Here is a 26,157-nt window from a genome sequence, read left to right on the forward strand (position 1 = left end):
TGATCTCTCATGGTAGGTTCCACTTTCACAACCATGACCATGATTTACCCAGGTTTTTTTAGCACAAACATAACCAGAAAGCTTTTAATTGGGATCACAATTCGGATACAGGCAGCAGAAGCTTTAAATGTTATTACATAACATCCATGGGGATAGCCACCACAAGCTTTACGCTTTCCCCCTTTTACAACTAAAACTGTCCTTGTCTAACAAGCTGCTTTCGATTCATTGGCATGCCAAGAACCCCCCAGCAGAAGTTTGCCTAAAACTGTTAAAACTGAGAGCAATAAAGAAAACTGTCGGTCTATCGAAAGATTACCGGAGCAGTACAAGTATAGTAAGAGAGACCTACTATCAACATCCAGAGTATCGGATCAAAACAACTTAAGGGGGCAATCACTTTGCCTCGTCTGCTCCATCACCATGCCCACCAGCTGTGCTGCCCTGTCCATCAACACCGGCTTCAGCACCCTCTTGCTTGTTCCCACCACGTCCATCGTTTGGGCCCAAAGCTGAAGAGGGACCACCACTGCTACCACCACCAAGATTAGCCTCGGCTTGAATGGGATGCATGCCATTATTGGAATGCCCTCCAGGTCTGATTCCCATTTGAGCTTGCATAGCTGGTTGATGCTGCAGGTGTAGCTGCTGCTGCTGTGCATCCTGCATTTGATGCGGGCTGTTGAATTGAAACGGCATCTTCTGGGGGTACATACCGGGCTGCTGTGCCATTGCAGCAGCCTGAGGATGTTGCATAAAATATCCTCCTGATTGCATTGCAGGATGTGGTGCCATCTGTAATTGTTGGAAAAACATGTAAGCCAGTAGGGTACAGCGGATAGCTAGAAGAAACAATAGCACTCACTTGCGGAGGCATTGTGGGTGTTGTTTGTGGTTGTGCATCCGCAATTGCAGCTAAGTACATCAAATTTTTTTGCAGCTGAGCTTGATACCTAAAACATCAAATCTTAGATATATTTGCTGCCAAAATGTCACACACGTATGGTTTAACCAAATGTGCTTGAGTGAATATGCAAAACCAAACACATATATGGGAAGAAAAAAGACGGTGGTTTTATAGGGAGTAATATGAATACACTACAATCCAGTATTAACATTTAAACATATTGTCCCAATTTCCAAGCTTTATAGGTTGATAATCCTCCTCTCTGGCTTCTAAAATTCACCTCTTTGGTATCATCTTGATTGAATCTAAGCTAAATGAATACCTGAGAGAGGTGTGGAGATTAGGGAAATGGAACCTCACTGCATCAGCTGTGACACCACTCATATGCTAATAACCAACAAACATTAGACATGCAAGTAAAATAATTTTTTCCCATCACGTATCCTTGATAGCTTGTTCACAACAGAAAGTTGTAGCTTCTGCTAACCACAATAATTCAAGTTATCGACTTCTCAGGATGTAATTGAGTTATGCAAGGGCCAAAAGCAGACCAGTAACCCGCAATACCAATTGAGAGCAAATAACAATGAATGTACCACCAAGACAACTAGAAAAAACTTTAAATTACTTACTGTGCACATTCAGCGAGTTTTCCAAGATTCTGATTGTCCAAAATTGCCAAGATCAACTTCTTGTTCTCATCAAGGTACTGCAATAAGAATGGGAAAGAAAAAACCATAAGAACAACTTAACATCTCTACTATCACATATTGGATTCCTTGGCATCATGTGACAAAAAACAGTCAATATGTACAACAGATGATTATTTGGGCAGAGATATATACGGACTTCTCTAAAGCCATATATTACAACATCTCAAGGTTATGCGTTTACTGAAAGATTGTATGTATCAAAAAATTTTGCATTTGGGCACTTCTTAAATTTATTGAGGTTTTCCTGAATCTTGAATTTTCGAAAAGGATCTTAACCTAGGAAATGATGATAGCCCATTCAATAGGAAGTTTAAGCATGAAAAAGGATACTACAATCTCAAGGGTATAGAGCCCTCCAAATGTATTCCCTTCAATAGAACAAATGCTGGCTTTCAAGCTTTTAGATCAATCCACAACAGACATAGTGATCATCCATGAGAGTTAGCATATAAAGCTCACATCTTATACTCAGAAGCTTCTAAAAATTAGCCAACATCTTTACTAAATCAAGCACCGACCTTGTATCAAAAATCTATTAGAGTTTATTGAAACAGAACACAATATCAATACATTCTTTACTGATATAAATGTTTTAAGATTTACAGCACAATAATGCTTCTCCTTGAAAGGAATATTACCTTTCAAGGATTATAACAGATGATTCAAAGTGAAACAGGAAGATATCATCTATCATCCTATCTTGATCAAAATTCAAAACTAAAGAATTTCTGTAAGCGAGATGAAAATCAGCATAACTAGTGAGGCATAAGAATACACGAATTGCTTTTAGTTAGTTTAACTCAAGCAAGGACATGATGAGAGCCACTTGAACGACCTTAAGAAATCATCCCTATTGGCCTTTTATTAGGAACACACCATTCGAGCTTCTGCAGCAACAGCCATGCATTTGGAACCATGTAAACAGCTTAACTGGCCTTAAAACTCCATTTGGATGCCATTTCCAACCAAGGTAACCAAAAAGGAATTCGTAACAATTAAGTATTGAAAGTATTAATATGCCAGCAAACTATCAAGCAGATCAACCATTTTTTGTTTTCATATCAAAATTCCAAATAAGATGTTTCACTGCATTAATGATTTTTCTGGCAACATCGCAGATAAATTCCAAAAGATGTTATTTGAAGACTTAGATAAGCTCGAATAGATGTTAAAAGGCTGCTTGTAATTGACGTACACACTTAGTAAAAGACAGAAACCAAAGGGGGAAAATGATTCAGGAGACAAAATGGGGAGAATCACGTTGACACAAGTAATCAGGCTAATGATTCTCCTCCGCATCAAGCACAATCACTAGATGTGGCAGATGTATCTCACCTTTTAATCTGGCAAAAGTTTCTTGCTTGTGACAACAGATTTTATAACGGCAGACAGAAAATCAAATTGATCAACCATATCGTATACGACAAAAAGAGTTAAGATCAAATCCCCTGCATTACCAAGAACTTCCAATTTAATCAACCACATCGAACACGACAAAAAGAATAATTAGATCCCCGACATGAACGACAACTTCCCATTTAATCAACCATATCGTAAGCAACAAAAAGAACAATTAGATCCCCAACATGACCAACAACTTCCAATTTAATCAACCACATCGAACACGACAAAAAGAATAATTAAATCCCCTGCATCAGCAATAACTTCCATTTACCTCTCTATGCTATTGCAATCCATCACTGTTACCATAACTTCTTAAACCAACATCACATAACCCTCAACTTTCCTCAATCATTGTTCTGTTCCAATAACTATTAAAAGGCGCAAACAATAAGCACAACTATTCCCTCTCATAAACATACATGAAAACCAGATGCACCTAACTCTCAGCAAAGCCATAAGTTCAAAGTAGTAGCAGTACTACACACAGTATATCTATAAATGTAAATACATAAATACCTTCTGAATCTGTTCAGTAGTGATGTTGTTAGGTGGGAATGAAGGCATCATAGGAATCATTTGCGGTGGCTGCTGCATCTTGAGTGAGATTAACTTTACTTCAAGAAGAAACCCTAACCCTAATCACCTTCAAAAATATCCTGCAAAAAAAAAACCCACGAAAAGAAAAGAAAAAACAAGTTGAATATCCCCAAATATTAAACACTGTGAAAAGAAATAAAGGGTATGTACTATTTCTTAGGTTTTTTATTTACCTTGGTGAGTGTGAACGAGTTTCTCTACTGCCTTCTTTGATGTCTGAAGAGGGGTTTTACTTTCATTAGGTAGCGATGACGATGAATTTAAGAAGATGGAAGTGAACGTTACAAGGAACTGAAAGAGGAAATTACAAACAAAGAATTTTGTAACCGAGGAGAAAAAAAATCAAAAGACGTTAAATTTTGGTGTGTCGTTAAGACAAAAACCTCAGACTAGTTAGTTTATTGCTTTTTTGCACGGCTGCTTACGTCATCTTTTATAGGTTACTTTAGGCTTTGGTAGGACTGGAACCCCTTTTTCATTTTTAAAAATATAAGTAAAATAATGACGTCTTGTGTTAGTATTTTTTTAAAATAAATTTATTTTAATAGTTAAAATAATAGTTGTTGTTTTTAAAATTTATAAGTTCAAGCACTAGCGAACATAAGAGTGATTGAATATTTATTATTAAATAGTTGAGAATAATTAAAATAAATATTTTTTTATAGTCGTTTTAATTTAATAAAAAAAATTAAATTTTGAACATATGGAGTTTAAAAAAAATAATAGTGAGTTGGTGATAAAAAAAAATTAGACCCTACCTCACCAGGCGCGAGTGTATATTGTATAAGGTGTCCTACCTCTAATTCACCATATGCATGTGGGGACTTATGTAATAAATAATAATACTACATATATGCTAATGAAAAATTAAAACCTACCAATATTAGATTTTTTTTACATTACCATCACACACACACATATATATATAACTTTGCCAAACAACACGACATCAGTAGAAGCATAGGGTATACAACTAATATTTCAAAAGTCATTTTCGATTTGGTGGAGCAGTGGGTGTTGGCTTTATGCTTCACTTGATTTCCAGTGTAATAAGATGAGTATAAACTCATTTAATACATCTGCATTAAAGTGTCTTATAGTAATAGGAATAAATAGTTCAATGTTTTCATTTAATTATTAAAGAGTTAATAAGAATTAAATTGAACATTTACTAAGTATCTTATAGTAATAAATTTATATTATTTGATTAAATTTACTTGGAAAAAATGCTTAGGGGAGAGGAAAAGTCACGTAATTTAGGATTAGCTTGGACGGCGTTTGTTAACAACCTCAGCCGGAGAATATCTAGGAGAACCCTTCGGGAATTTTTCAATCACCATGGGAGGGTAAGGGTTATTAGAGTTTACATTCCTGCGGTTAATAACAAGCCCGGGTATAAGGATTCAACTTTCGCTTTCGTTCAGTTCTCTGGGGAGAAGGATCTTCTCAACGTCATAAGAAGGTTCGATTGGGTGAAAATTGATGGAAGGTGCATATCTGTGAGTAAAGCAAAGTACCAGAAAAGTTGGGAAGAGTTGGTTCCGCGGACGAAGGCTTTGTGAGGCCCTCATGGGGAAGGAGATAGAGGAAGGAAGTTAAGGAGAAGTCGTGGCTCATCTTTAGGCAGTCTGAGAGATAGAAGAACGTACAAAGAAGTCATTGAAGGCAACTTGGCATCGGAACAATTGAATAAGGAGGTAAGATCAACGGGGGAGGGTGGGACGGAAGTAGGTAGCAAGAAGAAGGATCCAAACTTATTCCTTCCTCTGGAGGAAGCCGATTGGATAAAAAATTCACTTACTGGTATAGTGAAGGCCACCTTTGAGCTTGAATTTGTCCAGAGAGCTATTCTCAGCGATGGAATAAACGTTAAGGTGGTGAGTTGGGGATACGCAAGGAACTCTTGCATCGTTATAACAGTTTAAGCGCTGTTACACGCTAATTATCCTTTCCTCTTAAAGAATTCCTCTGGTCTTCAATCATAAAAGTTATGGGAAAATCCCCGGGAATTTCCAAGAAGAATACTATCTAAATCGCTAAAGAAGGCCACCAGTCAGTTTGGATACTCAAGAAAATGCTTGAAACAGTTCGTCAAGGCATTTCAGGTGGCAGTAAGATCTTAAAAGGCTAACTTTCAATAATGGTGGAAAAGAAAGAAACTTCCACGTCTAGTTAGGTTTAAAGATGTTCCTTAACATATAAATGGGTAAAGCACGCATTTAGTACCCGCCGTTAAAAATTTAACGGACGGGGTGACGTTGCATTTTTAGTTATTTTTAATTTTTTATATTATTATTTATATTATCTTTAAATTAATTATTTTCAACTAATAAGGAGGTGAGTAGAAACAAAATTAAGCATAAACTCCTAAAGGAGAGCACATAACAAGAATTGAGCCTAGATGCACAAAGGGAAGAAGAAATGGTTTAACTGTATATTTAACTATACTAAACTGCCACTATAAAATGAAAGAAATTTGTTAGATCTATGATTCCAACTTAGAATATCTCACAAAATATTCAAACAATTTTAATTTAAATTTTTATAAGTTAAATAATAATTTTGGTACAATACATGTAATTTTTAAAATAAACTAATATTGATTTTATAAAATATATAGATAATTATTTAATTATTTTTTATTTTAAATTAAAATGATAAATTATTTAGTTTTAATTTTAATTTTTTTATATGTTAAACAATAATTTTGATATGTATTAAATTATTTCTTAATCTTATTTAGTAATTAAATGCTTTAATATTTTTTTAGATATTCTAAGTTAGAATCATAGATCCAACAAATTTCTTTCATTTTATAGTGATAGTTTAGAATGAGTTAAATATATAGTTTGGCATTCAGAATCAATAGTTTGTGCTAGCTCAAATGGTAAACCATTTCTCCTTCCCCTTGTGCACCCAGGTTAGATTCCTGCTATGCTCTCCTTTGAGAGTTTATGCTTAATTTTGTTTCTAATAAGGTGGTGATTTTAGTTGAAAGTGATTAATTTATAGATAATATAAAAAATTAAAAAATGCAACATCACCCCTCGTTAAATTTTTAACGGTGAGGTACTAAAATGAAATAAAAACCGAACTTTAGGTATAATTTTATAAAAATTAAAAGTTGAGATACTAAAATAGACCAAAAGTAAAACTTTAAGTACTAAATACGTAATTTACCCTATATAAATGAACCGATATGGATTTATGTTTCAAGAAATCAAATGCGAACGGTCTGCCAGTGTTCCTAAAATGGGAAATTTATTCATTAACCCTTTTAAAAGTTATAATTTTATATATTACTACATGGTAAAATGGTATTATAACCCTCTATTCTAAATGATAAAATTTTGTTTTAATCTTTAAAGTTGTAATTTTACAAGCTAATATAATTATAAAATCTTTTTAACTTTTATAAAGAATTATAATTCAATTTCAATCTAAAAGTTTTTGACTTCGCCCATAATATCAATATCATGACTTTTGTATATAATTTCAACCTAAAACTACAACAAAAATATTTTTATTTGTTCTGTAATAAAAATTTCAGATTCAAGTTCATTTTCTCGCCTCTTATTAAAAAGAAGGAAAAAAAAATGAAAATGTTTCATTAAAATTTGTAGACCAAAGAGGATAAGGGAAATATGGGAGGAGATAAGGGTGAAGGGTGACAAAGTTCCTTGGCACAATTGCTTTCCTCTCCACATTCCTAAACATAGTAGGATTGTTTGGATGACTCTCTTGGACAGATTTCCTACTAGTGATCGGCTTCAAAGAATGGGGATTGCTACTGATGGAAATTATGTTAATTGCAATGATGCATTGGAAACAAGGGACCACTTGTTCTTAGAGTGCCCCTTGGCTTCTTCTTTATGGGAGGTCATTTTGTTCCTTAACGGGTTGAAGAGAACTCCATTTTCATGAGAGAACATGTTAGTTTGGGCTTGTGGTGTTTGGAAAAGTAAATCTCTTTTTCATTATTATTTTGAAGCTTGCTTGGAACGCACATATTTATGCCTTGTGGGAGGAATGAAATCGAAGGGTGTTTCAAGGTTGCTCCAGAACTATTGAAGAGATTCTTAAAGCTATAAAGGAGATTGTAGGTATTCAACTAAGAGGAAGAATCATAAATAGACTTGATAATGTTAATATTACTCTTTTTAATTTTTAGGTATAGACTAACCGATCAATTGTTTTGTAAGTTTGATGTACATAGGGTTTTTGTGGATGATGATTGGTTTTTGTAGCATAACTTGCTTATGTGGATAATAAAATGAAATTATCAACAAAAAAAAAAATTGTAGATCAAACATAGGCGGCTGAAATATGAAATTGGCCCAAATAGCACAAAGAAAAAGGGACCGGTCCCCTAAATGAATTAGGAGAAGGGGAAAAATGAGCATGTGGACTACGTCTCTCGTACCTTACTTGTCCATGCGAACCAAATATCCACCTCCCACTGATTTTCCAATCAACGTCTCCGCCAGTTGCCGTTTACGCCGTCAGGCAGCCGCCTCCAACCCCAAGCAAGACGATGGAAAGGCGATAAGTGGGTCAGACGTGCTATGGGCTCTGCAGAGGGCAGCCGCCCAGAAGAAGAAAGCCAACAGGAAGAAGAAGGGTTTAACATCGTCCCCAGACAGTCAACGAGAAAAGGATAGCATTGATTACAGTGATGTTAGACCCTTTGAGATAAAGAGTGAGTGGAGCCCCAAGTTGGATGAACTGGAAAAGCGTCTTCAACAGCTCCAAGAGGAAGACACCGTTTGATTCAATCTTCTTTTCATTGTTTCATCGTTTTGTAATTTACGTGTTTGATTTTACCTTCAGTCAGTTACTAAAGTTTGGGTTTTCTTTGGGTCGGTGCTTTTATTAAAGTTGATTCCTGAAACTTGAAAGTCCAGTCACCAAATTGCATGATTTTCTTGTGTCGGTAGTGAGAATTTGGTTATTGTTCAATCAGTTATAAAATAAAACTCCTTGGGTCCAGCTTTTGGTATGTTAATCGTGCAATAAATGGCAAGACCCATCCAATTCAGCCATTAAAACAATTGGTTTTCATCTATGTTTTACTCGCCATGCTCTTGTCTTCTACCAGCAGAATTTTGTTGTTTTTTAATAGGGTCAAAAAAAGAGAAGACATGCAGGTAAAAGTAACAAAAGAAGAGGGAGACCGCGCCAAAATTTCAAGTTGAGATTTAACCCAAAACCAATCCAATCAGACCATATCCATGAAACAAAGAAACCTACAAGAAAATCGACCTTAAACATGGCCTGGCGCCTGTAGAGGTATAGCCCTTGAAAGCAAAAGCCAGCCTTTTATAAGTTAACAATAAAACAGTCCACGACGTACAACTAAACAATATTAATTCAAACTACCTTTACTAAAGACGACCTTTTTAATGTTTTATGTGGTGCTCCAGTTTCCCGATTCCGCCATTGTTTTCACTCTTTCTACTATATCGCTTTATGCTCCTTGATTTTGGGTTTTTGTTAAGGCGTCCCCGTTAAACTCAACCATTAACCAACAACGTCCACTGTTTCCGAGCAAAAGCTACAGTGCACGAACTAATAGGGTCTGTACCTTCTACTGCGGTTTCCATCAGCACCACCACTATTTCCACCTCGCCCTGCTGCTCCACCCGGACCATTGCTCCGATCACCTCTTCGAGGACGTGGGGCTGGCATCTGCACTCCAGGCTGTTGGCTGCCCAAATTCAACAACAGCAAAACCAGTTGTTGAAAATGTGTTGTTATCGGAGTAAAAATATTATAATTTTAACAAAACGAGGCAACTGACTTACAGGACATATCCTATTCGGCCATCTGGTAGAACCATGGGTACCATAGCCATATTTGTTGGCATCGGCCCTCTTCCATATATCACTGGCTGTTAATGTGTATGATTATGCATTAGTTTTACCATTATGAGAACTATATCTAAGCAAAAAGAAAATACAAATCAACCCGATTACCTGCGGAAAACTAGTAGCAGCACCAAATCCAGCACTTGCAGAGCCATATGTAGTAGCTCCAGTAAAACCACCATACCCAGGATGCTGAACATGGTTTGTATGAAGCCCGGCACCATAAGGGTATGCTGCATCGGTCTTCTTATCAGCCTGAGGTTTGGCAAGGACAACCTCCAAGACTTGGCCTACATTCAAGTCAGTCTAAATATTTTTAGGGGAAAAGAAATGATTATAGCATATCCTGATGAAATAAGTTTATTTAAATAAACCAACTCTAAGCAAATCCTGATATCAATGGAAGGTTGCATTTCCAGATATATTTCACAAGACAATATGCTTACAATGACACCGACTCTATTAGATCAATAATGAATTAATTTCTCATCTTCATTTGAATCCTCAATATATTGCATACAAAAAATTGTTATAACAGCAGTTGCAACACAGTAATTTCTAAAAGAATCAAGATGTAAGTACGACCGGACAAAACAATAAGAAAATATTGTGATATTTAAGTAATATTTTTCATCCTCAGACAATCAATCTCTTTACAAAAAAAATACTTATCATTAAACTTCTGTTTCCACCGAAAAATGTCAAAATTCAACTATTCAATCCTAAGTTTAAACTAAGAGATCCGATACTAATTCCAAAGGCCAAAATTATTTCGACCAATATTTACTAGCTTGCATTTGGTGCAGCATGTTACAGAGCTTATAAAAGTGGAGCTCTTACATCAAACACAAAATGATTTTCAAAAAGTTAAAGAGGAAAATGTCCACATGATGTTCCACAGACAAAGCAATGAAGACAGGAACTTCAACGCGTCTCATAAAAGACAGAATAAACTAAAAATTGAAGAAATGTATCCAACACCATTATGCAGAATTAAATGGCATGTAGGCACTAAAAAGTAGATTACATGAGAGAACCGCTTTTTTCCTTAAATAATTTGAAGGCAGCTTGCATGATTTAAGCAGTAGCCAGACCAATCAAACCTAAATTATTTTTCCAAAAAGTGTATGGGGTAATGCAAGAGAAAAATTACCATCTATTTCATACTTCTCTGTATCTTTGACAGCCTTCAAAGCACTCGACCTTTCAGCGTAATGTATAAACCCAAAATCCCGCTTACCGGCCTTGCCAGGTGGCATAACCACTTTTGTTACTTCCCCATGGCGCTGAAATACTTCCTTTAGTTTCTCCGTGGAAGTGTTATCGGGTATGTTTTTAACATAGAGTGCTTTCACCTAGTAAATTCAAAACATGTAGCATAGTACAAGAACCATAATATAAAGATTAGATCTTCGCTTCACGGAATGCTTAAAACAGAAGGTTACATACATCCAGTTATTCGCATTTACCAATTAATGATCTAAACAAGAGCTAACAAAGAGGGCGGGGGAGCCAAAATAAGAATCCCAATTGTGGTTCCTCCATGTGCCACTTCAAAATAAACTTCAAACTTACAATTACCTGAGAAGCAGCAGAATTTTCAGGTGTACTCTTCGGGTCAGCCCAGGTGACAGTAGGGTTATTGCCATCCAGCTTAAAATTTGCACTTGCCATTTTCTGCCTTGAATAATCAGCGCATGCATTGTTATAGTACAAGACAAAAGCAAAACCACGATTACGGCTTGAATTTTGGGGGTCCTGCAATTCACAAATTAAAATGGTAAATGGATTTTCAAATATTCACTGACCATAATCCAAGAGCATCATCTAGATCAAAATTCCACCTTTATTAATTCTATATTTTCAACTCCAGGACCAGCACTCTCAACGGCTTTTCTGAACTCATCCTCAGTCAAGTCCTTGGGAACATTACCGATAAATAATCTGGTCTTAGTTTCAGAGAAAGAACACCTTATAGTTTTACCCTGAAGAGATTATTGTTGATATTAAAAAGGAACATCAAACTACATGGTCAAAAGAAGCAATGGAGGGGAAGATTGCATCAGCAAGAAAACTAAAGCAAATACAAGGGACACAAAAAATACCCTGAACTCTTTACTGTGCAGCTCTTCAACAGCCTTTTCAGCAGCCTCTTTTGTTTTAAATGCCACAAATGTGTAACCCTTGCTTTCACCAGATTCCTTATCTTTAATCAACCGTATCTGCAAAATAAATTATTGTTAACGGTTAAAGCCCAAAATTAACCCCCCACCCCACCCCTAAAAAAAGGAGCTTCAAAATCACAAGCACAGAATTGTGACCTCAACAATTTCTCCTATCGGTTCACAAAGTTCCCTCAAGTATTCTTCTGAGGTATCCTTCGGAAGCCCTCCAATGAAAATCTCAGAGCCATTAGGAGGCAAGGCAAGAAGTTGAGCCCACTTCTCCTTTTCTTCTTCACTAATAGAAGCCATGGGGTTTTCTTCATCTTCCCCATGTTCCATTTCAATGTGGCTTCTTTCTACATCCAATGATTGATCTTTTCCATCCGCCTCAGATATTGAGTCCTCATACTCCTCTTCGTCATTTTGTTCCCCATTTTCATCGCCGCCACTTTCCACTCCGTCCTCCTCTACATGTTCTTCAACATCATCATCCTCTTCCTCCATGTAATTGTCATCAAGATCCACACGCTCATCAACTTCTGCATTCTCCGCCATGTCTGCTTCTTGTCCCTGTTCAGATTATTCGATAACTGTAATTGAAACCTTATTACATACATATCTATAGTGTTTATAAAAAACATGTTCAAGTGCATAGCAACAGTATATGAATATTCATAATATTCAAAATTATCCCGGCCCAAAAAATTAAGGAAAATAGAAAATGAATGAACAAATAAACAGCTGGAAAACTGCGCCAAGGAAAGAGATAATATGAAATTTGTTACTTCCATTTTTCAGCAACCAATAGAGCTGTAACTGACATTAAACTGAAGAGTAAAAAGAATCAAATTTCCCCCAGTAAATTCCAACAGCGAGAAGAAACTTTTTAGTAAAGAAGCTACGGGAAATCAATCTGTACTAAAATTAACTGAATTTGAAACAAGGGTAAAAGTGGGTTAACAAAGAAACCAATCCCTAATTCACATAATACCTAAAACCCAGAAGCTAAAATTCAATGCCAAAAATGTAAAACCCTACTGAAGAAAAGATCGCGACCTTTTATGTTCCCTTGTACGGACATGCAAACCACAACAAATTTTGACACTAAACTATTAGCAAATTAACGTCAACGATAAAATAGATGGAACTGTGAAATCTAATCAAGACGAAGGAAAAAAGATTAAGAATTAGGGCCAGTCAAAAGGACAATAGCAGAAAAACTATTACTAAAGAAAAAAAAAATAAAAGAGATTGAAATTTGGGCTTACCTCACCAATTGATAAAATATATTGACTTTGAGAGCTAAAAACTTGATGGCTTTTTATCCGGGTAATCAAAATTGAATTTCCCAAAATCCAACAAGAAGCAGGATATTCAGCCTCAAAGAAACTTTTCTGGGTATTGCATCAGATATCAATAGAAATAGAAAATGAATGGATGGGTTTTCTTTTTCTGGGGAAATGGCGAATGAAACTATAAATTTTGTTCGAAAGTTTTTGGCTCTACGGTGGTTGGCCTTGGCCCTTGTGAGTTTTATCATCCGACAGAGGCTAATGAGCAGCGTGTGATAAACTGTGATTCACCAATCACTTTTAACCATGTAACTAGGGAAGGGTAAGATTTCGCTGCGCGCGCTTCTGCTTTTACTCGACGAATCCCTTTTGGAAACATTTATATAATTGTCACGTGGGTATTTTGCTCATTTGTGCAATGAAATTACGATCAATAAGAGAATTATTGATAACTTTAATAGTAAAATTAACAGATTAGATAGATTTATTAATCATATTGAATAGATTTATTAATCATACTTTGAATAGATGTATTAATCATACTTTGAATTTTATTCCAACATCTATAAAAAAGGTTTTATCTAAAAGCTTATGTTTGAAAGAATCATATTCTCTGAACGTCTTAATTTATTGGGCGGAGAAATCAATCTAAAACCCTTAAACTGGCGAAGAACTAGTAGTTTTTAAAGGCAAGCTAGTGCAATATCGTATCTTGTTTACAAATTAAATGCCGTTCCCTCTCATTAATAAATCATAGTTATAAACTTTATGTAACTTTGATATAAAATTAGACATTTAAATATGTTTCAACCTACAAATTTATGTTGTTATAACAATAATAACATCGATTCAGTAAATGCTTAAAAGAAATCGTTGTTTATGTTGTTATAACAATAATAATATTAACTAAATAAATGGTTAAAAAATCGTTGTTGTTCCCAAAAGTTCACTGGTTCGAGTATATTGTCAAATGATTGAAAATATTTAGAATAGATAATATTTTATAATCACCTTAACTTAATAAAAAAGAATAAGTGACCTAAACTATTGAAAAAACATTGAATCATTTAATAGATATTGAGTGGGTTCATTTTGACTAGAAAGATTATAAAATTCCAGTATCTTTATGAATCTGTGAATTGATAAAGTCTGGCAACGTGCAATGGCATAAATCGGATCGAGCACATGCTCTTTTTCAAGTTTCAACCCCCTCGTCTTCATTATTAGGACTGTCAAGCGACTTTTTCGTGGTGCGGAGAGACGGTATCTTGCCAATCAACAGCACTAGCAGCTGCTTTGGAGATGAGAAATGGTAATATGTAGACATAAAAGCTGGATTTAATGTTGTGGGTCTATTTGGAATAGACAAAGATAAGGAGAGATGGAGGGGAACAAAAGTGAAGAACAAGAAGTGAATTTTACCAGTAACTTCCAACTGATTTTATCTGTACAATTTTTATTCAAGATGATCATCACATTTACCTCACTTGTACCTTCAATTTCAAACTAAAAATGGTGAAAGAAAAAAGAGAAACAAAAATTAACAATGAAACACACTTTGATCACCCAACCTCTATGAAAATGATGAAAGCAAACTAGGACAAGGATTACCTCAACCACCTTCTAAGATCGCTAGTTGAAGACGGGGAGATTTCACCGCCATGGCTCTCGGTGTAGCAAGAAGAAAAGTTAGATTGTTGTTCCAATCCAAGATGTGATCCGGTTACACTCTTAAAACTTGAACTCCTCAAATTGTGACCATAACCTCCATATCCCCTCCGAACACCATAAGGCTCCGGGACCGGAAACGATAGCCGTTTCCTCGCCGAACCGTTTCGGTCCCTCTCTGGTGTGTATGACCTTTGCCTTGGTGCACTTTCAGACCTTATTCTAGCCTTTGCAGACTCAGTTGCTACCATGTAATTAGGCAAGATTGCAGCATTGTTGCCACTACCACAAGCATGAGTATCAGCCCTGCCCGTGTAATGGTAATTAGACCTTAAGCTTGGTGTTTGAGATGAAACCGAGCTCCTATCTCCTCTAACGCAACGATGGCTGGCTGACAGAACTTGAACAGGACGGGTTTACCACGGAGAGGGTGTCATAGGAGCATGTTGAGCTCTATGCATAGGCGAACTAGGCCTTTGGTTATGATATTGAGCTTCATGTTGGTGATATTGGTTCAAATTAGTTCTTCTACAATTAGGTGCTAATTATGATATTGAGCCTTATGGTGTTCGTATCGATAACCATCTATGGCCCAAACAGGTTGGTCACAGAAACTTACATTTTGTCCGTAGGATTGTTGTCCGTGCGAGAACTATCATCTCCTGCAGCTACGTTTGTCACATTTTTCGATAGACTGCATTGTTCTTTAGCATGGCCATAGAGACCACATTCGAAACAAACTTGTTGTAATCCCTCATATTCCAACCTTTGTAAGGAGCCATCAATACGGATACACGACAGGAGTGGCTTATTTAGATCAACAAGTACTGCAAGTCTTGCAGATTTACCTCTCTCCCCCCATCAGTATTGTAGTCAATTTTAATCACTCTTTCAATGAATGAGGCAATATGACGAAACAACGCTTTGGTACAGTAGTTATATGGGAGACCAGGAAGTTGGATCCACACAATAACATGCGATGGGTGTTTCTCAGACATTTTAAATGACCAACTCCATGGTTGCATCGTCAAATAACTCCCATAAATCATCCAAGGTCCTTTAGTAAGGACTTTAGTAAAGTCCCTTTCATCAATGAAACGGACGAGAAATTAGTTATTATCAAGATCCACAAGTTGGATTTTCCCAACTAGCTTCCAAATCGCATAGATGCGTTTGGCCATAGTGTTGTAACCAATTGTCCTTCCAAGGAGGCGAATCATGATGATATTACACATATTTTTATCAATATGTTCATGAACCGGATCAGAGAAGCAAATTAATGGAACAGGCCCGGATCTATCCATGATAATGTCCTCTTCCAGAATAACCATTTCATCCTCGGAGAAGCCTACTACACTGCTTTTACCATTATTTATGTTGTTTCCTTCAACGACAATAGCAACATAGGAAAAACTAGTTTGACCACTGACTAGAGTTACCCACTTCATTGTTCGCATTATCTTGTGCCAGTTGAGCTTTAGGGCAGGATTGTTTGGTAGCCACCGTCCGACCAACAGTATCCATTGCTACAGCAGCTACGTTTTCACCATTTGCAGTCTCCCCTGACACTTCCTAGCCCATCGCTGCACGTCTAATCGAACCAGTGAGCCCTGTCTTTCCTTGACGGGTCCTATGTGAATACTCAGGGCCGTTTTTGGTGGTCAATCGCCGGAATACTCATATATGTTTTGTCCTATCGACACACTATGGTTTTATGTAGCTGGGAGAATATTAGGGTTTCTTATTATGGTCTATTTTTTAAAATGAATATTCAAATACTTTACGATCTTTAAAGATTTTAAAAGTAATTTTGAATTAGGGTTTAATTTTTATCATAGTTCAAAATTACTTTTAAAATCTTTAAAGGTGATAAAGTATTTAAACATTCTTTTTAAAATAATGGAGAGTTATCTTTAGAATAAATACTTTTATTTTTAATCATTTTTTAAAAGTAGTAATATGATTAAAGAATATTAAATCTTATAAGGAGCATAGACATGAACCTCGTTAAAAAACCTCTCTAACGTACATAGAGGAAAAAGAGTGTTCATGTCAATGCAAAAATAAAACAAACAACATATAGTGATCAATTATCCTTATTGTGCTCGATATATCTATAATTGTCAAGCCCTATAGAAACATTCAATTCTAAAAAGGATAACACTAAACATGTCAGCGTTTAAGCAATATAATGTTGAATATTCAAGAGCCAGCATTGTTGAAAATTAGTAGCAGCCGACGACTAAATTTTGTATATGGTGGGCTGCCTAATTTTGCTGAAAAATGGGTAGCAATTGTTGAAATGTAATAGGGTTAATTACACTTTAGCCATTGCACTGTAGGGTATTTTCAAAGATTAGTCCTTAAGCTTCAACTATAAATACCCTAGCTCATTTAGCTTCGAAATTTATCTCAAATAATTTCTTTCTCCCAATACTAGAGAGCTTTCTTGTGAGTAGTAAGTGTTTTGTAAACACCTGTAAATTTTCTCTTTAGTAAAAGATCTGCAGCAGTCCGGAGACGTATGCATAATTGGCTGAACTCCGTTATCAATTTCGAGTATTATTTTTTCGCTTTTATTTCGCATCCTCACTAATCTGGTTATAGGGAAATTACTTGTACTCGAGTTTATTTCCCAAAAACTGGTAATCAGAGCTTTTGGTTGTGAATTTTGTCAATTTTTTGCGAGGTTACTATTCATTACTATTTACATGAATAGTGAATTTCGTGAATAGTAAAAAAATTTATCGGCGATACGAATTTATCGACAGAGGTGTTCTAATACACGGTGGTTCGCAAGAATTGTCAAAAACGATCCAAACGAAGCCAGATTCGAGTGGGAGCGATGACTGCAAACGAAGGGAATGTGAAAATTGAAAAGTTCGATGGTGCGGACTTTGGCTTTTGGAAGATGCAAATTGAAGATTTTCTGTATCAGAAAAATCTATATCAACCTCTCTCAAGAAAATAACCAGAGGGCATGAAGAATGAAGACTGAGCTCTTCTCGACAGACAAGCCCTTGGAGTTATCCGACTGACGTTATCCTGCAATGTTGTTTTCAACATAGCAAAGGAAAAGACCACGGCGGGTCTTATGGCGGCTCTCTCCAATATGTATGAGAAGTCATCAGCCTCAAACAATGTTCACTTGATGAGGCGATTATTCAATTTACAGATGGCGGAAGGGGCATCAGTGGCTCAACACCTAAATAAACTCAACACAATCACAACCCAGTTGAGTTCCGTGGAAAATGAATTCGATGGTGAAGTTCGAGCTTTAATTCTCTTATCATCTCTACCAGACAGTTGGAATGCTACTGTTACAACAGTCAGTAGCTCATCGAGAAATAACAAATTGAAATTCGACGATGTTCGGGATCTGGTATTGAGCGAAGAAATTCGACGGAGAGAATCGGGTGAAGCATCAACCTCCTTAGTCTTGCACACGGAGTCCAGAGGGAGAACTTCATAAAGAAATTTAAATCGTGGCAGATCGAAATCCAGAATGGGCAAATCAAGAACAGAAAATAAAGATTTTACATGTTATAATTGTGGCAAGAAGGGTCACTTTAAAAGAGATTGTCGAGCACTAAAGAAAGACACTGACGCACAGGAATCTGCCAACATGACAAAGGAGACAAGTGATGCCATGATTCTAAGCGTCAAAATTCTGATTGAATCATGGATCTTGGATTCAGGGACATCTTTTCACTCCACCCCATGCCAAGAAATCATGGAGAACTATGTCAGTGATGATTTTGGGAAGGTTCGTCTAGCTGATGATGAAACCTTGAAGATCGTCGGAAAATGAGACATCCGACTAAAGTTGCCAAACCAGACCACCTGGACGCTGAAAGGAGTGAGACATATCCCTAGCCTGAAAAGAAATCTAATTTCTGTTGGACAGCTTGATGGAGAAGAATATAGTACAACCTTTTCAGGCTGTGAATGGAAGATTACCAAAGGAGCACTCATCATTGCTCGTGGTAAGAATACTGGTACTCTCTATATAACCTCAAATTTAGAGAATATCATTGCAGTAGCAGATGTTGATGGAAAATCAAACCTACGGCACCAAAGGCTTGGCCATATGAGTGAGAAAGGGATGAAGACACTTTTGTCAAAAGGGAAGCTGTCCGATCTAAAGAATGTAAATGTCGGACTATGCAAGGATTGCATCTTTGGCAAACAAAAGAAAGTAAGTTTTGCAAAGATTGACAAGACACCCAAGGCAGAAAAGTTATAGTTGGTTCATACTAATGTATGGGGACCATCTCCAGTTCCATCTCTTGCAGGCTCATTATATTATGTCACCTTCATCGATGATTCTATGAGGAAGGTGTGGGTTTATTTTCTGAAGAATAAATCAGAAGTCTTTGATACCTTCAGAAAATGGAAGGCCATGGTCGAAAAGGAGATTGGTTTGAAAGTCAAGCGGTTGAGGTCTGACAATGGAGGAGAGTACATAAACACTAGATTCAGAGATTTCTACGCAAACAATGAGATCAAGATGGAGACAACAGTTCCCATGACACCGCAGCAGAATGGCGTAGCAGAGCGCATGAACAAAACTCTGAATGAACATGCCAGAAGTATGAGGATACATGTCGGATTGCCCAAATTTCTATGGACTAAAATTATCAACACTGCAACTTACCTGATCAACCGTGGGCCCTCAGTTCCTTTGGATGGTGGAATACCAGAGGAAGTTTAGAGCAGAAAAGAAATAAACATTTCACACTTAAGAGTGTTTGGTTGTATTTATTATGCACACATAAATTCTGTTGAAAGAAGTAAACTTGACGCCAAGTCCAACAAATGTGTTTTTGTTGGTTATGGTGGTGATGATTTTGGTAACCGGTTTTGGGACTACGAAAATCAGAAGATTATTAGAAGTAGAGATGTCATTTTCAATGAGAAAGTGATGTACAAAGACAGATCAACCATAGAATCAAGCAGCTCTATTACCGAAGCTGAAACAAAGGAATTTACTGAGTTCGAGGAGATTTCTATAAATGATGTTCAGATTAATCTTGAAGCAGTTCAAGAAGAACCAGGCACACCAGAGCAGGGACGCTCCTTCAGAATTTCCAGTGTTATTCGACTTCTTTGCACTACTTGTTGCTAACTGATAATGGTGAACCAGAGTGTTATGATAAAGCAATGCATGTGGAGGATTCAGTCAAGTGGGAGTCTTCCATGAAAGATGAGATGAACTCGCTTATGTCAAATCAGACGTGAGAATTAGCTGAATTACCACCAGGCAAGAAAACGCTCCATAACAAGTGTATTTACATGATCAAAGAAGAGCACGATGGGAGCAAACGCTACAAAGCAAGATTGGTTGTCAAAGGTTTTCATCAAAAAGAAGGTATTGGCTACAATGAAATTTTCTCTCCAGTCGTGAAATTGTCTACAATTAGACTGGTGTTGAAAATTGTAGCTGCAGAAAATCTACATCTTTAGCAGTTAGATGTAAAGACAGCTTTTCTTCATGGTGATTTAGAGGAAGAAATCTATATGAAGCAGCCAGAAGGCTTCATAGAGGTAGACAAGAAAAACCTGGTATGCAGGTTGAAGAAGAGCTTGTATGGTTTAAAACAAGCTCCTAGACAGTGGTATAAGAAGTTTGATAGCTTCATGGGTAGCAATGGTTTTACCAGATGTCAAGCAGATCATTGTTTTTATATCAAGAAGTTCGACAACAACTTCATTATTTTATTGTTGTATGTTGATGAAATGCTTGTTGCAGGTTCAAACATGCAAGAGATTATAAACTTGAAGCAAAAATTATCGAAGCAGTTTGCAATGAAAGATCTGGGCGCTGCAAAGCAGATTCTTGGGATGAGGATCAAGAGAGACACAAAGTCGGGGACTTTGATGTTATCACAAGCTGAGTACATTAACAAAGTACTCTCTAGGTTCAACATGCAAGATGCTAAACCAGTAAGTACACCTTTAGGTGTTCATTTTAGACTCTTCAAAGAACAATCACCAAAGACAGAGGAAGAACATGCACACATGGTGAAGGTGCCATATGCTTCAGCAATTGGAAGTCTGATGTATGCCATGGTTTGTACCAGACCAGATATTGCTCATGCAGTGAGAGTTGTTAGCTGGTACATGAATAATCCAAGCAAGGTACACTGGGAAGCTGTCAAATGGATCCTTAGATATCTGCGGGGTACTACAAACAAAACACTTTGTTTCAAAGGTGGAGATACGATACTGATAGGCTATGTAGATGTTGACTTAGTCGAAAATGTTGACATCAGAAGAAGCACTACAGGGTATATCTATACTCTAGGACGAACCGCAGTGAGTTGAGTTTCTCAACTACAGAAGATAGTTACTCTCTCCACAACTGAAGCAGAATATTTCGCTGTTACGGAAGCCAGCAAGGAGATGGTTTGGCTCCAAAGTTTCTTGGAAGAGTTAGGCAAGAAACAAGAAAACAATGTCTTGTAATACGACAGTCAAAGTGTTATCCATCTAGCGAAGAATCTGTCTTTTTATTCCAGGACGAAGCACATACAATTGCGATATCATTTTATCCGGTCTCTTCTGGAATATGAGATTTTGAAACTTGAAAAGATTAGTGGAGCTCAAAATCCAGCAGACATGTTGACAAAGACGGTGACTACGGACAAACTAAAGTTGTGTTCAACTTCAATTGGCATACTAGAATAACAAGACCAGAAATGTTGTTGCATCGATCGAGGTGTGAAGACATATTAAAATCAGTCTTCAAGTAGGAGATTGTTGAATATTCAAGAGCCAGCATTGTTGAAAATTAGTAGCAGCCGGCGGCTAAATTTGGTCTATTGTGGGCTGCCTAATTTTGCTGAAAAATGGGCAGCAATTGTTGAAATGTAATAGTGTTGAATTATGTTTCGATATAACAAATTTAAGGCAAAATGTTTTTGGACTTGAATTGAATTTATTCAAAGTTTTAAAAAGGTTTCAAAAATAATTCAAAGTCCATTAAATTCGAATTTGAGCAAAAATGCTAAAGGGTGTCAAAGTGCATCTATGCACCCCTGCAGTGCATCTATACACCCTTACAGTGCATCCATGCACCTCTGCAGTGCATCCATGCACCTCTGCAGTGCATCCATGCACATGCCACTAGTGCATCCATGCACCTCTGCAGTGCATCCATGCACATGCCACTAGTGCATCCATGCACTCCATTTCGAATGCACTTAGTGCATCGATGCATCCTGTTGTGCATCTATGCACGAAGGCTGCAACGGCTAGTTTATTTGAATTTAATGAAGGGGTATCGATGCACCATAATAGTGCACCGATGCACCATGTTATGGGAAGCCTTTTTTAGTAAAAAAAAAATCCCCAAACGGCTCGAAAACATCCCCAACGGTTATATACGACATCAAACACATTTCAAGCTATAAATACAAGCTAAGGACAGTTGAAGAAAAGTGAGAACAACTATCCAAGCAATCAAACACAAGAGAATAGTTTTTCATTCTTATTTCATCTTTCTCTTGTAAATATTTTGTTCTTGTGAGCTCAATCTTGTAAACGCCTACCTTTGAGAGCTTTATTTGTTTACTTCTTTTATCTTTTTGTAAAGGGGAAATGTTCTAGCTTATCTCGTGTAAAAGCTAGGGAAATGTTCTAGTTTAGCCCAGAAAAACTAGGGAGTTTGTAAGGTTACTCTTTGTCCTCAAAAGAAAGAACAAATTAGTGAATTTGTTAGAAAATCCTTGGTGAGGAGCTAAGGTAGTAGACGTAGACTTTGGTTGAGAAAGTTGAACCACTATAAATCGTTGTGCAATTCTCTATCTTTCAATCTCCTTACTCCCTAATACAAAACCGTTCTGACCCCAATTTGCAAATCATTCCGGTTGTCGATTCGAGCTTCCAAAAATCCCAACAATTGGTATCAAAGCCTAACTCGTTAATAAGGTTTAACCACCTTGAGACGATCCTCGAAGAAGCTCTACTAATTCCCGATACAACCGAGAAGATGGCTTCCACCTCCGGCTCGTTCCACATGGAAGATTCCCTATCAACCGAAAAAACTCCATACTTCAATGGAGTCAACTTTTATCATTGGAAGAAATTAATGAAGGTATTCATCCAATCCAATGATCTTGATGCATGGGAGATAATCGAGAACGGCTACTCTTCTTCAAAGAAGAAGGAGAAGAAGAGGAGTGATAAAGAGCGGAAGAAAGCTTAACTTAATGCCAAGGCTATGCACATTGTAACACCCCCAACCCGTATCCGACCCGGATACGAGTCCGAAGTGTCACATTGACTTTTCAAACATTTATTCGTATAAAATAGTGAGTAATTTAAAAACTTTGATACATTTAACTTATTCAAAATGTTTACAAAATATATCAGAGTTCATACAATTTATATCTTTAGACTACATGCCAACTACACTCTATAACCAGTACATATATTTTCTGATCTGACATTTGGTAAGGAGAACTGACCTGTCTTGCTCCGCATTACTCTTTACTCTTCTTGAAACCTACGTGTGAAACAATCACACGCTAAGTCGAAGACTTAGTGAGGCATAACAACTTATAATGCACTTTATAACATATATCAATACATGCATGTTCTGTTCTATCATGTTATACCAATTCCATGCATTCTTCGTATCATATAAAATCATATCAGATTAATTACAGTAAATACATACATACACATAATTCATCATTAACATTTCATCATGTAATCACATACTTTTATGGTTAACCTTTTCAATCAAACACTATACACACCCAACATCATATCATTTCTATAACATTTATCATACCACTAACATATATTTGTTCATATCTCTGGATTAGCCCATGTGCATATGTGAGAACTATCGATATGTGAGTCTATAGAGGTTGTGCACTAATGTTGTCACCACAGCTCGTATAATTGCACCGAAGTGCCGCGTAGAATTGCACCGTAGTGCCATATAATAATGTCCATAAGGACCACATATTATTCCTTAAGAATCATATACATATACTAGGGATCAAGTATGTGTCTTTCAAGACTTCACACATGTTCCAAAGAATATACATATGTCCCGAAGGACCGCGTAGAATTGCACCGTAGTGCCATATAATAATGTCCATAAGGACCACATATTATTCCTTAAGAATCATATACATATACTAGGGATCAAGTATGTGTCTTTCAAGACTTCACACATGTTCCAAAGAATATACATATGTCTCGAAGGACCGCGTAGACCCTCGACTCTTGGCATGCCAACTATACCTGTAACACCCCCAACCCGTACCCGACCCGGATACGAGTCTGACGTGTCACATTGACTTTTCAAATCTTTGACTCTTACAGAAAATCCCGGGAATTTTTAAAACTTTCATTAAAACGAAATACATTAATTTACATAAGACCATAAAATACAAAATCGATCAGAGTATTCGTAATTAACACTTATTACATACCAACACTCTATACATAATCAAGTACATACTTTGTCAATTTACTTCTGATCTGATCTCTTAGTAGTATTGCTGCCTGTGCTACTTCTATTTCCACTCTTCCTGATTCTTGGTACCTACGTGTAAATCACTTACACGCTAAGTCATAGACTTAGTGAGGCAATAAATGAATATGCAACGATAAACTTATGAATGTTCATACTTACCATTGGATCATGACATTTCAATGTGCATTTATTTATCACATGATAACATATATAACCATATAATGCACATACGAAACTTACCTTCTTGTATCACTTTCACTGTAAATCGGTATTTTAATTGCATAGCCCATGTATCTTATTGAGATTAGAGGTATATGAGTGCATTGGGGTTGTGCACTAATGCTATCACCACAGCTCATATATATTCCCTCATGGGGCACCGAACCTTAGTTCAGTATTCGTCCCGTAGGACTCCTACATCCCGAAGGACTACGTCCCGAAGAACTACATCCCGAAGGACTACGTCCCGAAGGACTACATCCCGAAGGACTACATCCCGAAGGACTATATCCCGAAGGACTACATCCCGAAGGACTATTATACCCTCGACTCTTGGCATGCCAATTACACCTATAATTCTCATATCGTATACTATGGGCATTGTTCTTATATTTCATATGTTCATGTACTCATGTCATTTCTCTTGTGATCATGTAGCTCATGTCATTTCTCTTGTAATCATGTAGCTCATGTCACTTCATATCATATTCTCATATCACAGGTCATATCACATATCATATCACATAGCATATCACATGAACATATATATATATCTTATGCATGTATCACAATAATTATCATGTATGCATGTTCACAACTACTGTATTATAAAAATCAACATAGGGATTATACTTATCACAAGTCTTATTCCATTATAATATACATATAGTATGCACTTACCTTAGCTTTGCTTTGTTTCGATTCTAATCCTTTGATCGTTCCGGAATAAGCTTACTTTTAGTATCTACATAATCACACATGGATGTATATCAGTATTATAACTAATATACTCTAATTGTTCACTCTTTAGACTAAGAGAAAAGTCAATTTCATCTTTTAATGACAGTATGCATCGATGCACTACTGATGCATCGGTGCATCAAAGGTATTCGATGTAGTATTATTGTTGGGATGCATCGATGCACTCCTTATGCATCGATGCACCGATTGCATTCGATGTTTCACTATTAATGGGATGCATCGATGCACTACTTATGCATCGATGCACGAATTGCATTCGATGTCTTTATATTAAAATAGTGCATCGATGCACTACCAATGCATCGATGCACATTCATATAATTTCTGGGTTTTAACCTTGATGCATCGATGCACCATGAATGTGCATCGGTGCACTCTGCCCAGAATCCTCTTTTTGAACCCGAAAGTTCATTCATTTGGATTAAATCCTTCATGTTTAATCCCCTTTTTCATTCTTAACTCTAGTACACATCCTTAAACCTATTTATACTCATTTATTTTATCTTAAACCTTCAAATCCTATCATTCATATGTAATTCAAGAATTACATTAATAATTCAACATGTTTGAATTCCGTTTTTAACACTTCGTATATCTTAACTAGATTGATGACAAGTCAAATATAACTTTCAATTCTAGTTATGAACTCTATCCCAAGATTTCATTTAAGGACTTCAAATCTTAAATCTCTTCTAACTCAATCATCCTTTGATGTTAAGATAACTTAAGCTTTCCTTAAGCTTAGTTATCATCTAATAATCAAAACCCAATATTAAATTTAACAAGAAACTCAATAATCAGAAATCTTACCTTTGCTTTGGTTCACGCGTACAAGGAAGAAAGAAGAAGAAGATAAGTCTGGAAGCCTTTAGTTCTCTCCTTTTCAACCCACTTGTATATATATATCCTTATCCCCCTTGTTTAATTAATTGATCCTTGCAATGACTCTTTTGCCCTTCCATTCCTACTTCCTTTCAATTCAATCCTACACAATCATTTACATATATATATCTTTATACTATTCATTCATTCTATTTTAATCACCAAAATTTGAAACTTTTCAATTT

At 36.5% G+C, this 26,157-nt stretch overlaps 2 protein-coding genes and 1 pseudogene across 4 annotated transcripts; all 3 read right to left on the reverse strand.

Annotated features, from left to right (window-relative positions):
* Window positions 1-396: 396 nt before the first annotated feature.
* On the reverse strand, window positions 397-3,937 carry LOC120133041 (GRF1-interacting factor 2-like). The gene is made up of 5 exons (XM_039149701.1): window positions 3,795-3,937; window positions 3,541-3,680; window positions 1,540-1,616; window positions 866-953; window positions 397-795 (listed from the first exon to the last, which is right to left on the reverse strand). The coding sequence occupies exons 2-5, from the start codon at window positions 3,616-3,618 to the stop codon at window positions 397-399; spliced, it is 642 nt and encodes a 213-aa protein (XP_039005632.1). The 5' UTR covers window positions 3,619-3,680; window positions 3,795-3,937.
* Window positions 3,938-9,022: 5,085 nt separating this feature from the next.
* LOC120133047 (heterogeneous nuclear ribonucleoprotein Q-like) lies at window positions 9,023-13,072 on the reverse strand. 3 transcript variants are annotated; one of them, XM_039149706.1, is made up of 9 exons: window positions 12,922-13,072; window positions 11,810-12,243; window positions 11,594-11,710; window positions 11,333-11,473; window positions 11,070-11,246; window positions 10,642-10,843; window positions 9,597-9,778; window positions 9,426-9,511; window positions 9,190-9,328 (listed from the first exon to the last, which is right to left on the reverse strand). In XM_039149706.1, the coding sequence occupies exons 2-9, from the start codon at window positions 12,206-12,208 to the stop codon at window positions 9,190-9,192; spliced, it is 1,443 nt and encodes a 480-aa protein (XP_039005637.1). In that variant the 5' UTR covers window positions 12,209-12,243; window positions 12,922-13,072. The 3 variants fall into 3 exon arrangements, with proteins under 3 accessions (XP_039005638.1, XP_039005637.1, XP_039005636.1); XM_039149705.1 differs by having other exon boundaries at window positions 11,810-12,223; window positions 12,922-13,071; XM_039149707.1 differs by lacking the exon at window positions 12,922-13,072 and having other exon boundaries at window positions 9,023-9,328; window positions 11,810-12,208.
* A 1,480-nt stretch (window positions 13,073-14,552) lies between these two features.
* LOC120133030 lies at window positions 14,553-15,074 on the reverse strand (annotated as a pseudogene).
* Window positions 15,075-26,157: the final 11,083 nt, after the last annotated feature.

The sequence above is a fragment of the Hibiscus syriacus genome, unplaced genomic scaffold (assembly GCF_006381635.1).
Source record: "Hibiscus syriacus cultivar Baekdansim isolate YM2019G1 unplaced genomic scaffold, ASM638163v2 tig00110575_pilon, whole genome shotgun sequence".
Lineage (NCBI taxonomy): Eukaryota > Viridiplantae > Streptophyta > Magnoliopsida > Malvales > Malvaceae > Hibiscus > Hibiscus syriacus.